Source organism: Aotus nancymaae, unplaced genomic scaffold (assembly GCF_030222135.1).
Source record: "Aotus nancymaae isolate 86718 unplaced genomic scaffold, 86718_ANA_hifiasm-v0.15.2.pri h1tg000067l, whole genome shotgun sequence".
Lineage (NCBI taxonomy): Eukaryota > Metazoa > Chordata > Mammalia > Primates > Aotidae > Aotus > Aotus nancymaae.
The window spans coordinates 7,015,284-7,029,196 of NW_026988482.1; the positions used below are offsets into that span (position 1 = coordinate 7,015,284).

Below are 13,913 nucleotides of genomic sequence, written 5' to 3' on the forward strand. Positions count from 1 at the left end.
CCAGTTACTTGTGAGATAAGGATAGTGGGGCATGACAAAGCGCTACAAAACTGTAAGATACTGCATATCTTTGATGAACAGTAGTATGAAAGACAAAACAGATTGGGTTTGCTAGAATAAAGGTGCTAACAAGATGGCTGTCACTGGCAATCTGCTGCAGCCAAAGGCTCAGACACACCTACGCAGAGCTCTTCTTCCATGTGCTTCAACTTATTTGCATGAACATTTCAAGGAGTTGAGCAGAAAAAAGGCAGGGATGAGCTTGCAAAATGAACAGGAGTGTTGACTGGGGAGTGAAAATTGGAGAACAGGCTGGGTGCAGTGGCTCACACCTGTAATCCCAGCACTTTGGGAGGCCGAAGCAGGTGGATCACCTGAGGTCAGGAGTTCAAGACCAGCCTGGCCAATATGGCGAAACTCTGCCTCTACTAAAAATACAAAAATTAGGTGTGGTGGTGCACACCTGTAATCCCAGCTACTTGGGAGGCTGAGGCGGGATCATCGCTTGAACCTGGGAGGTGGAGGCTGCAGTGAGCCAACACTGCACCACTGCCTTGGTGACAGAGTGAGACTCTGTCTCAAAAAAAAAAGAGCAAGTTGGAGTACAAAGAAGCCTTGGTAGAAACAAACTGAAATGAGAAAAGCAAGCTGCGCTCCTGAATTCAAGGGCCAAGAATAAATACAAATTCAAACTCTGGGGTGGGAACAGCTGCAGATGTACAATGCTGGCTGTCTCTTCTAAAGTGAAATCCCTTGGAAAGTGGGAGAATATTCTCCCCCAGGCAACCTCCCATCAACAAGGAGCTTGTGGGGCACTGAGCATTAAGCAGGGCATTGAACCTGTGCCCTATCTTCAAGGAATCTCCAGTCTCTGGCCACGGTCTATAAGAGAGAGCTACCAGCTTTGGAATTGAGGGCACTAGAAATAACAGATATATCTAGTGTTATGCTGGTAAATATTTAACAAATGGTTCTTGCAGGGGGAGGTAAAGTAATTTGCAGTTTTTGCCAATTTCTGTTGTGTAAATACTCTCACCAAAGCCTATTCTATTTAATTTAATTTAATTTAATTAATTGATTTATTTATTGAGACGGAGTTTCACTCTTGTTGCCCAGGCTGGAGTGCAATGGCACAATCTCAGCTCACTGCAACCTCTGCCTCCCGGGTTCAAGCAATTCTCCTGCCTCAGCCTCTCAAGTAGCTGAGATTACAGGCGTGCCCACCACCATGCCCAGCTAATTTTTGTATTTTTAGTAGAGAAGGGGTTTTGCCATGTTAACCAGGTTGGTCTCAAGCTCCTTATCTCAGGTGATCCGCCCACCTCAGCCTCCCAAAGTGCTGGGATTACAGGCATGAGCCACGGCACCCGGCCTACTTGTCTTTTGAGTAGTTTCTCTTTTCTCCTTTTAATGGTTAAAATGTTTAATTTTGTGACCTCCTCATCTCAGCAAGTGAATTATGCATTTAATTGGAAATCAAGTCTGTCTAAAAACCGTACTTTCGTGCTGGTTTCCTCCAGAATAATAAAACACTGTTTACCACTCTAAGCCTCAAGTAGGTCTCTCATGCACCTGTCTTCCTCTTCTCCTTCTGCCCACCACCTCCCTCACGCTCATCTGGAAAGTCACCAAGTAGCCCACCTAGCGAGTTCCGTCTGACATCAGGGCTGACAGGGCCTGGGTGAACTTCAGTGAAGCTGGCTTTCTTCCTGGCGGTTTCTGCTTGAAAAGAAGGCTCCTTCAGCAAGTCAGGGCAGTGTTTTCTGTTTGTGAGGTGCTTCTCTTCTGGGTGGCAGCTATGTCTTCTATTTACCATTGTTCACTCACCACTAACCAGCATCTTTGGCAGTTCTTAGAAACTTTCAGGTGGTAAGTACTTGGCGTTTAATTTTATTTATTTATTTTATTTTTAGAGACAGAGTCCAGTTGCGTTGCCCACGCTGGAGTACACCCGGTGCACTCAGGGCAGCCTCAAGCTCCTGAGCTCAAGGGACCCTCCTGCCTCAGCCTTCTAAGTAGCATGCACCACCACACCCAGCTAATTAAAAAAAATGTTGTTTTGTAGAGACAGTGTCTCACTATGTTGCCCAAGCTGGTCTCAAATCCCTGGTCTCAAGAAATCTTCCCACCTCAGCCTCCCAACAAGTTGGGACTACAGGCACAGGCCACTATGCCCAGCTGCAAGTGTTTGTTTATCCCCATTTCATAGGGGGTAAAACTGAGGCATAAGAGGAGGAAATCACCATCAGGATATGCTACTGCAGTGAGATATAAGATGAGAGTAATTCAGCTTCAGGGGTTATTTTCAGAAACTAAGGAAGAAACTGCAACAAGAACTGAATCGCGCTTCACTACGGCATTGCCTCCGACTTCCTCCACCAGTCAACTGCGAGATGAACTTTTATATTGATGGATTTAAGTTTTCAATTTTGTGTCATTTTCTGCTTTCTGGAGGCGGTACAGTGAGCTTGGAAGTAAGTGACATGTATGCTGGGAAGGTGGAGACAGGCAAGGTAAAGTGAGAGGCCTGTAGGATGCAGACCTAGGGGGATAATCAAACTAAGAAAAATCAGGTGAAGGTTACACAGAGACTCTGGGAAATGACACCTCAGCTGCTCACAGCTCACTGGAAAACTGTAACAACAGCCCTTTTTACACCAGGGCTGGCAGACTCTGATGTAAAACAGAACTCTGGCCTGATGCTGTGTAATTATGTAAACAAATATACATACATACATATACATATCCACAGTATACATATATACATGTGATAAACATACATATATGTACAAATAATGATATACAATTATGTAATCATAATTGAGCTATAAGAACCCACTATGTGGCCGGGCGTAGTGGCTCACACCTGTAATCCCAGCACTTTAGGGGCTGAGGCGAGCAGATCACGAGGTCAGGAGTTCAAGAGCAGCCTGACCAACATGGTGAAACCCCGTGTCTACTAAAAATACAAAAAAAGAAAAAAGAACCCACTGTGTTAGAGTGTTTTCAAACTCAGACTTCATTTTAATATAGAGAAACTCTTGGCCATAAAAACATTCCTTTGTTTCGTTCCCAAAGGGGTATGTCATTTTGTTCTGCCTTTGCTAAGTAAGAGTTGAAAATTGTTGAAATGTTCCTCATTGGCTAAGCTGGAGAGAACCAATACAATTCAACGGAGACTTTTAAGTCTTCAGAACTGAGCTCTGTTGAGGTTTATGTGGGAAGGGGAAAGGTTTGTGAACATGTTTATGATTCCATCAAATCTAGTCCGCCACAGCTCCACACTAGGGCACAATCAAAATTATGCAAACAGCTGTTTCTCTCCCTTGAAAATGACGACATTAGGCCATATTTCCAATACTTAGAACTCACTGCTTGGGTCCACAGCAGCCTACAGCCAAAAGCTCATCAGATAAAGTTGTCTTCACAGGGTATTAGGGCTGGGAAGGTGGTTAGGCCAACCGCTTCACTTCATAAATAAGGATGCTGCATCGCAGAGAAGTGATTTGTTCAAAGGCAAACAACAGTGTTTAGGATGAGAAGCCACATCTTCTGAGTCTCCAGATCCCTGAACCTTCTTCCCAACCCCAGTGTCTCTGTGGGTGGCATCCACCCCAGTCAATCCATTAACAGACAGGAACCAGCACGGGTGTTCCAGCACTGTGCCAAGCCCCTGAGGAGGACCGAGTGTTTTTGTTGCCTAGCTCTGAACAGGCACTGAGGCTCCAAGGTGGAGCACAGTTTCTTCCTTACTGGAGCTCCCAGGCAAGTGAGGGTCCCATGGAACTAAACAACAGATGAGTATGGAATAGGGTTGACATCATTCCAGAAGAACAGACAGCATACAATGGCAGTTCAGAGGAAAGGCCATACCCAGCCTTGAGGGAGGGTGTAGGAACCAAAAGGAAAAGCAGGCAACATCCAGGCAAAGAGGAGGACAAAGGACAGTGACCCTGCAGAGAAAACACCATTGAGCAAAGTCGGGAGGCAACCGCGGCAGGTAAGCAGGTTCGGTCTGGGTAATCCCAGGGAAGCCGGAGGAGACTAATCCAGTGAGATGCCAGACTATGCAGAGACAAAGTTCTGTAACTCTACGTGGGGCTGCAATGAGCGAGCAGTCAAAGCAAACACATGCTTGGGCCAAGGAGTCCTAAGTGAGCACCTGGACCCAGGCAGGAATGAACAGATAAGCAAAGAACCAGCAGAAGAGAGCCTTCCGGACAGCACGGGAGCAAAACAGCTTGGCTAGGGTCTGAAGAGGCAGACACAGTCACTGAGATCATTCCCTGGGCTCTTGTCCACTGGGGTGACATGCAGTCTGAAGACGCAGGTAGCCGGAGCTATCAATCAGCCAACAACAGTCTTGTTTCTGTTGAGCTGTAAGCCTTCCAGGGCTGCAACTAGACAAGCGGGGAGGTCAGAGTGTAAACTAAAACTAATTCCTAAAAGGTTTTATAACTGCTATCCCTTTTCCCCTCTCTCCCTGAACCTAGGCTTTTGCCCTGGTACAGGTGGAGACAGTATAACCCAGAGGTTGAGACTGGAGTCAAAGGTTCCAAGTTCAAAGCCCACCCAGCTACTTAGGAACTGAATGATCCTCAGCAAAGTTGCTTTAACTCTCCTGACTCAGCTCCCTCATCTAGACTCTCAGAATTGTTAAATTAAATAAGAACACAGAAGTTGCTTTCAACATGGCACCCGGCACTAGGAAGTGTTGTGTGAGTTGTAGTGTTCTAGTGTTCTACTTAAAAGGCAAGGTGAACCAGATTTTAAAGGAACCCCCATATCATAGTCTGGTCTTTGTGGTGGATTGTATTTTCCAAAAAGGAATGCATCAGAATCTTGCCTATCTGCTTTTCTTATGGTGTGACTTTGACACTCCTCCCATTGAGAGATGGGTTTCTCTGTTTCCTCCCCCTTGATAGGCTTCTGAGCACAGTGACAGTGATAGTTTGTGACTGCTGAAACTAGATCATAGTATGCCTTTCTTAGGAATGCTTGCTCTTGGAAGCCAGCCACCATGCTGTGAGGAAGAGCAAGCAACCACATGGAGAGACCACTGTTCCAGCCAACAGCCCCAGCTGAGGTCCCAGCTGACAGCCTGCCTCAAATCGCCAAGGATGTGAACAAGTAAGCCTTTAGATGTCAACTTACCCTAGCCTTTGAATATTCCCAGCAGAGGCCTCAGACATAACAAGGCCGAGACAAACCATCCCACCGTCCCCTTTCCAAATTCCTGACCCACAGAATCTGTGAGTCTGACAAAATAGTGGTTATTTCATGCCACTTTGTTTGGGTTTGTTACACAACAATGGATAATCAATACAATTGTTTTAAGGCAACAGATGGCCATGGAAAGGTTTGGAAGTGGTGAAAAAGCAAGATGTATGTTTCCAGAAGGCTAACCTGACTGCAATGGGCTGAGATTGGTGGCAGGGGACCCAGCAGGAAACCACTGATACTACACGATGCAAACCTGATTATTGGGGCAGAGGGAGGGTGGTAAAGGTCACAAATATGATGTGGGGGTTAACAAGAAGAGAGAACTTCAAATGACACCAAGGTTTGAACTAATAGCGGAACCTGACATAATCAGGTTCATCCAGAAGGGACTAATATTGTTTTTTTCTGGTGGACAGTCAGAGTAGAGGACAGAAGGTAAATTCCATTCTAAATACATGGAATTTGCATGATGTCAGGATAATCTAAGACATATTAAGTGAGAAGTCAGACAGTCGGAACTAGGCTGGCTGTTGTGACTCACATCTGTAATCCCAGCACTTTGGGGGGTCAAAGCAAGAGGATCGCTTGAGGCCAGGAGTTCCAGACCAGCCTGGGCAACATATGAGACCCCAGTTTCTGCAAAAAAAAAAAAAAAAAATAGTCACCAACTACGGTGGCTCATACCTGTAATCCCAGCACACTGGGAAGCCAAGGCAGGCAGATCATGAGATCAGGAGTTTGAGACCAGCCTGGCCAACATGGTGACACTCCGTATCTACTAAAAATACAAAAATTAGCTGGGCATGATGGAGGGCACCTGTAGTCCTAGCTACTCTAAGGCTGAGGCATGAGAACTGCTTGAACCTGGAAGGTGGAAGTTGTAGTGAACCAAGATCGCACCATTGCACTCCAGCCTGGGTGACAGAGTAAGACTCCATCTCAAAAAGAGGAAAAAAAAAAAAAAAAAAAGAAAGAAATTAGCTGGGCATATGTGCCTGTAGTCCCAGTTACTCAGGAGGCTGAGAATCACTTAAGCCTAGGAGGTTGACGCTACAGTGAGCCATGAACGTGCCACTGAACTCCAGTCCGGGCATCAGAGTGAAACCGTCCAAAAATTAATTAATTAATTAATTAACCCAGGACTAGAAGCTGAACACAGGTGTTGGTCAAAACCTTGAAAATAGATGAGATCAACTCTCAGATCATGCTTGTGTTTAGCAGAACAGGTGAGCTTGACCAGGGTTAGCCAGTCACAGAGGCGGAATTCTGGGAGTATAACTTCACGAACAAGTTTCGGAAAGGTGAAATCATTATTAGTGCCAAACGCTAGAGAGGTGAAAGAGATGAAAGACTGAGTAAAGGAACTGGAACCCAAAAGATAATAAGGAATGGACCCAGGGTTGGAGGAGGGCCTCTCCATCCCTGACCAAAAATGAAACAAGACACACAAACTGGAGGATGAATGAAATGACAAACCCTGCTGGTACACACCAGAATGTCTTCAGTCTCTATCCAGATGGACATTTTCTGTGAGTCTGGAAGGGGGAAGTGGTAGGAACTGTTAAAGTGAGATGGTGAAATGCACATTTCTAAGGGTACAAAGTGGGCACAAGAACACCTGACACTTATCCACCTCACAAAGATAAAGCACAGATTAGATTCCTATAAAGTGCTCTGAGTTCTCTGCCATTGTAATAGACCCGATACCTATCTTTCAGCCTTCAGAGAACAGTTGTTAACATTTGCTGAACTCTCCAGCATTCCTGGGAGGTAGATATTATCGCTGGATGAGGAAACAAAGGCCACACAGCAAGTCAAAAGCCAAGGCAAGATTAGAACAGGGCTTGCCTTCTGCGTGGGGAAGTCTACTTGGCTAGAGTCCTTTTGTGTCAGTAACAGGTTCTTTGATCTGTAATATGGAAGACGCTTGTTTCTGGGGAGAAGGTGAAAATAGATTCATTAATGACCATAAGCGTCTCTGAAACTCACCAAGGGGGTGGTGGGAAAAAAGGTGCAGCCAGCCAGATTCTGGAAACAATGAAAGAAATTACAGGAGGCCAGGCGAAATGGCTCACACCTATAATCCTAGCACTTTGGGAGGCTGAGGCGGGTAGATCTGAGGTCAGCAGTGTGAAACCAGCCTGGCCAACATGGTGAACCCCCATCACTACTAAAAATACAAAAATTAGCTGGGCATGGTGGCACGTGCCCGTAATCCCAGCTACTCGGGAGGCTGAGGCAGGAGAATCGTGTGAACCCGGGAGGTGGAGGTTGCAGTGAGCCGAGATTGCACCACTGCACTTCAGCCTGGGTGACAGAGCGAGATTCTGTCTCCAAAAAAAAAAAAAGAAAGAAAAAGAAACAAGGAATCACGGGACCAGCGGAGACTGTAAGAACAGCAAGGGAGATGCAGGCCCTTGGAAAGCATCCGTCTGGGCAGATCCAGAGGCTGCGGGGAGAGGCCTCACAGAGCAGGCTGTGCCCCAGCCGTTCCTATACATCTTTCTTCAGTCTCCTCACTTGCGACACACACAGCATGAACATGGCTGGTTTGGTCTGAGGCTCTCGGCCTCAAAGACAGAGCAGTAACTGGATCCCTCACACGGTGAACAGGTGAACAAAAAGGTAGTGCTGTGGATCAGAACTCCTCAGGGGGCCCCAGAAACAGTGAAGAGGAAGAGTAACAGTTTTGTGAAAAAGACTTTACTTGAAATCCCTGGAGAAGCAGTAGCATCGTAATTCTTTCTCTTTCTGTATTTACTTTTTTCCTTAAAAACTCCATTTCTTGCCGGGCGCGGTGGCTCACGCCTGTAATCCCAGCACTTTGGGAGGCTGAGGCGGGTGGATCACGAGGTCAAGAGATCGAGACCATCCTGGTCAACATGGTGAAACCCCGTCTCTACTAAAAATACAAAAAATTAGCTGGGCATGGTGGCGTGTGCCTGTAATCCCAGCTACTCAGGAGGCTGAGGCAGGAGAATTGCCTGAACCCAGGAGGCGGAGGTTGCGGTGAGCCAAGATCGCACCATTGCACTCCAGCCTGGGTAACAAGAGCGAAACCCGTCTCAAAAAAAAAAAAAAAGAAAAAAACTCAATTTCTTAATAAAATTTAAAAAGCAATGATGACACTGTTTGAATATTATTACAAATTGGATGGAGTGGAGGATAAATGAAATTGACACAGGGAAGGCAAGAGGCATTTACTGAGTGTCTATCACATGCCCTCTCAATATTTAGAATCCCCTCATGAGATACTAGCAGCCCATTTTACAGAGACTAAACAGAGACTTAGAAAGGATAAATCTTTTACCCAAGGCCATGCAGCTAGTCTATGATGGAGCCAGGATTCCAGCCCTGACGTGCCCAATTCCAGAGCTATTGCTCTTTTCTGTACACTGCACTATCTACATCTCAACAGTTGTGAGTTCAACACTAGTCAGGTCTGAACTAATGAGATTTCCTATAATGCCCCAGAGCGGACTGCACCTCAGAGCTGGAGAAGGCATAGGGAGGGGCACTTCCGTTCTGTATGCCTGAACTATGTTTGTGATTCACACAAAATAAAGAAGTGACCAGGACCAGCCCCAGCCTATGAGAGGCAAAGTCACCGCAGCCCACTCCACCCCACCCTAGAGCTCCCTCCCCCCTGCACTCTCACGCTACCCTCCAGCTTTCCAACAGTGCCAACCCCCTGCTGCTCCCTTCAGCACTCTCGGGGGTTAACCAGATACACCAATCCCTGTTAAGTTAACCAGATACACCAATCCCTGTTAAGTCGGTCGCTAACATGTTACCCCTTCTAGGATATGGGCTTTTTGTGTTTTTGTTTTTTCACTCAGTTAACATGTACTTTGCCACCACAAAGGTAACATTACGATGGTGGACATCTCATTCATCCTTGAACACTGCCGAAGGAGACAGCTGTAGGGCAAGTAGGCCTTTGGGCATTTCCCAGTCCATCAACCAGCCAATCACAAAATCAAACCAGTATCTACTTTTAAAAATACTCATTATGTTTTAACTATTGAACAGATTTGCTCATTTAGTGAGGTAGTTACACCCATTTTACAGAGAGGATACAGTCACGAAAAGGTTCAAGCCTGTAATCCCAGCACTTTGGGAGGCTGAGGCGGGTGGATCATGAGGTCAAGAGATCGAGACCATCCTGGTCAACATGGTGAAACCCCGTCTCTACTAAAAATACAAAAAATTAGCTGGGCATGGTGGCGTGTGCCTGTAATCCCAGCTACTCAGGAGGCTGAGGCAGGAGAATTGCCTGAACCCAGGAGGCGGAGGTTGCGGTGAGCCGAGATCGCGCCATTGCACTCCAGCCTGGGTAACAAGAGCGAAACTCCATCTCAAAAAAAAAAAAACCCTCCCAAAGGCTCACAGCTCATACGCAGCAGGAGCAGGATTCAAACGCAGGCAATCAAGACACAGAGTCATGCTCTTAACCAATATCCTACGAGTTCTCAAAGCATGATCTGCAGACCGTTGGGATCCTTAAGACCCTTTCAGAGGCTCCAGGAGGTAAACCTATTTTTCTAATCATACCAAGATGTTACTTGCCTTGTTTGTCGGGTATTTTCACTCATGATGCAAAAGCAATGGTGCCTAAAACTGCCAGTGCCTGAGGCTGCATGAAGCCAGGGGCTCCAAAATGCACCGAGTCCTATGCTCAATGCTGTGCACTCTTAGTGGAGGGGGAAAAGCCAGTTTCACTTAAAACTGTCCTTGACAAAGCAGTAACAATTACTAATTTAAAAATTCTGACCCTGGAATGCAGATCTTTTAAAATATTCGGTGTGACAAAATGGAAAGTATGCATAAAACAGCGCCACTGCATCGGGAAGAGGTCTCAGGAAACATAACTGTGTCATCATTTGAGTTGGGAGCTGAAATGGCCACTTTCTTCCTGGATATGACATTTGTACTTGAAAGAGCTGACAGACAGCAATGACTATTCAGATCTGGGTATCTCTCGCAAATTTTTCTTGAAATGAATAAAGTGAGCCTGTCACTTCAAATAAAACAACTCACAGTATGTGTGGCCAATGATCAAATTTGACCTCTTAAGAAAGAGAATTTTGGAAAACTTGTATTTACTATTAGCAGCCTGCAGCTTCCCAATACTGGTCATGACAGTGATGAATGTAATTTTTTGATATTGTATGGTGCAACATCAATACCCGGAAGATCTGAATAACCCAGTGACCCGATATTTTCCAAATGACTAATGTATAATGCTACAAAACCCTGCATTAGTAAAAGATTTCAATGTAACAGAATATTAATGTTTATATGGTTTCAGATACCACGTGGCAACTAACCTTTAAGAAACTACTACTTGTCAAATTTTGGTAGAGTATCAAAGAAGAATATCCATAATTATCTGAAAAGGCCATTAAAATACTCTTCTTTTTGACGATTACATACCTGGGTGAGCCCAGATTTTCTTTATATTTTTCAACCAAAATAATATATTGCATCAGATTGAATGCAGAGGCAGACAAGTGAATATATGCATCTTCTCTTAAGCAAGGCATTAGAGAGATTAAAGGTAAAACAATGTATCCATTCTCATTAAGATTTTTGACTGTAGAAAAACCACTGTTTTGGTTTTTATGTATCCAGGCATACATGCCCAGGTTTGTTACATGGACATATTACATAATGAAGTTTAAGTTTCTACTGAATCCATCACTCAAACAGTGAACAGTGTACCCAGTAGGTAAGTTTTAACCCTCGCCCCACTCCCACCCTTCCCATAGACGTAAGTCTATGTGTAGCCACTGCTTAGCTCCCACTATAAGTGAGAACATGCAGTATTTAATTTTCTGTTTTTGAGTTATTTCACATAAGATAATGTGAAATATAAATGGTGCTGCAAAGGAAATAATTTCATTCTTTTTTATGGCTACATAGTATTCCACGGCACATTTATACCACCTTTTCTTTATCCAATCATCTGCTGATAGGCACCCAGGTTTATTCCATGACTTTGCTAATGAACCGTGCTATGATAAACAGACAAGTGCAGGTGTCTTTTCCATACAATGATTTCTTTTCCTTCAGGTAGACGCCCAGTAGTGAGATTATGGCCGTTCTATTTTCAGTTCTTTGAGAAATCTTTTTTCTACAGAGGTTGTACTAAGTTACATTCACACTATGGGGATATGAGGATTCCTTTTTCTCTGCATCCACCCCAACGTCTGTTGTTTTTTGAGTTTTTAATAATGGCCATTCTGACTGGTATAAGATGATATCTCAATATGGTTTTAATTCACATTTCTGTGATGGTTAGTAATGTTTACTAACCATCAGAGAAATGTGAATGTTTAGTATTTATATTTAGAAACTATAGCTATTTTAAATACTTTAAAGTTATTTTTAAATATTTTAAATATTTTTACTAACCATCAGAGAAATGTGAATGTTCAGTATTTATATTTAGAAAATATAGTTATTTTATATAAACTGATATTTACATTAAAATGTAATTTTAAAAAGTGAATGAACAGATACTTTAAAACTTCCTTGGTTTTAACTCCAGATGTGGTAAATACCAACAGCTCTTTAGTCCTCAGTAATTTGTAAGAGTATATAGGGATACAGAGACCAAAAGTTTGAAAATCCCTGCTGCACAGAATGGAACCTAGAGGGAGAGGAGACCTTAGCAGGCTGTGTAGCTGCATCACTGGTTTTTTTGAGACGGAGTCTCGCTCTATCGCCCAGGCTGGAGTACAATGGTGGTACGATCTTGTTTCACTGCAGCTTCCGCCTGCTGGGTTCCAGCGATTCTCCTGCCTCAGCCTTCCTAGTAGCTGGAATTACAGGCGCCCACTACCATGCCCGGCTAATTTTTGTGTTTTTAGTAGAGACCGGATTTCACTATGTTGGCCAGGCTGGTCTCAAACTCCTGACCTCAGATGATCCACCCACCTAGGCCTCCCAAAGTGCTGGGGTAACAGGGGTGAGCCACCGTGCCTGGCCTGCATCACTTTCTAGGTAAGGGGGTGGGAGGGAACCACAACTAGTCACTATGAATTTTACAGACTTCTCAGCAACTAAGTTTCAAGGACCCAATTTCTCATCAGTCTTTAAGGCTTAATGACAATAAGCTTTAAAGATCCTTCTCGACCCCTTGTGGTTTTCAGAGTGCTCCCAGCTCCACCTCTCGTCTTGTACACTCGCTGTTCTCTCTGGTCCATCTCGGAAACTCCAACCCTCCTTCAAGGTGTACATTGCCAGCCTCTCCTCTCTGCTCCAGGCACTCTGTATATCTCTTTTCCATTAAAAGTCATGTTTGCTAATCTAGCACCATAATTCCAGTCTTAGAACCTCCCACGCAATTGGAAAGGGAATACAGGAAGAGGTGAGTATGTGGGGAATGTAGGGTAGTTCTCTAACTGGGGCCCCATTTTGCTTTCTCTAAAGCAAGAAACACAGGGTCTAGCAAAGAAGAGGAGTGCTGAGGCTTTTGGTTCAAATGGTAAAGGAGGCCCTCAAGAGTAGTACAATCAGTGTATCCCGAAGGCAGTGCTGGTGTCTCATGAACTAGGGGATTTCTTCTTGGCATCCAAGTCCTTTTTAATTTCTTCAGGTTTTTCAGCCAGGTTTGGTATGTCATAGTTCTGAGCCAGATGCATTCCAACCATGCTGCCCAGTGTAAATCCAAGCAGGCACTGGAGCACGATGATGTCAGCGGGGAAGGTGAGGAGGGGAAGGGCGGCTGCAACCTATAACCCTTTTCTATAGCACCAAGTAAATGGCTCTGATGTTTATGTGGCCTTTTCTCTACTGGAAGTGTGAGGCCTCAAAAGCTAGAATTTTGTCTTAATCCTGGTACCTTCCTCAGTACTTGGCATGCAGAGTGAAGCTCAGAAAAGATCTGTCGAATTAATAAAACTAAGCAACTCCCTGACATGCACCAACCAATCTTCCAGTAGCAATGTGGCTCATCCAGGGAAGACTATGTTGACCAGCTGAGAGAAACAGTGCAGGATGTTTAGTAATTCTCAGTATGATCAACTGAAATGCTGACTCACTGTCAAGTCTTGATATAGTTAGACTGGTGTAAAGCCTGAAATTGTAAAACTGAGACCCAAATATGGGGCTTCCAAACCCTTCGAGGCAAGCACCCCTTGCCCAGCCCCCAACATACTTCAGGGACCTTCCCTAGGCAGACACTGGCCTCCTCCTGCAAGACCCATGTCTGAAGTACTCTAAAACCAAAACAATGCTTAAAAAATATATATTATTATTTGAGACAGACTCTCACTCTGTCACCCAGGCTGGAGTGCAGTGGCGCGATCTCAGCTCACTGCAACCTCCACCTCCTGGGCTCCAGCGATTCTCCTGCCTCAGCCTCCCAAGTATCTGGGACTATAGGAGCATGCCATCATGCCTGGCTAATTTTTGTATTTGTAGTAGAGATGGGGTTTCGCCATGTTGGCCAGGCTGGTCTCGAACTCCTGACCTCAGGTGATCCACCCGCCTTGGCCTCCCAAAGTGCCTGAATTACAGGCATGAGCCACCACACCGGCCCCAAAACAATGCTTTTAAGTAGCCAGGTTTGAAAGAGAAAATTTTAATAAAATGAAGAGTATATGAAGACAATTACAAAGTCATTGCTGTTGCTTGTACTGCTATATGACCAAGGACTTCATAACTCAATTAGAGAAAATATT

At 44.7% G+C, this 13,913-nt stretch overlaps 2 protein-coding genes across 6 annotated transcripts in view; both read right to left on the reverse strand.

Annotated features, from left to right (window-relative positions):
- The window catches only part of IGF2BP2 (insulin like growth factor 2 mRNA binding protein 2), a 179,472-nt gene that overhangs the window by 66,963 nt on the left and 98,596 nt on the right, over positions 1-13,913 (reverse strand). The gene's annotated exons all lie outside the window — the stretch shown is intronic.
- LOC135270846 (short transmembrane mitochondrial protein 1-like) lies at positions 12,774-13,091 on the reverse strand. Its single transcript, XM_064367320.1, has 2 exons — positions 13,073-13,091; positions 12,774-12,955 (listed from the first exon to the last, which is right to left on the reverse strand). The coding sequence occupies exons 1-2, from the start codon at positions 13,089-13,091 to the stop codon at positions 12,774-12,776; spliced, it is 201 nt and encodes a 66-aa protein (XP_064223390.1).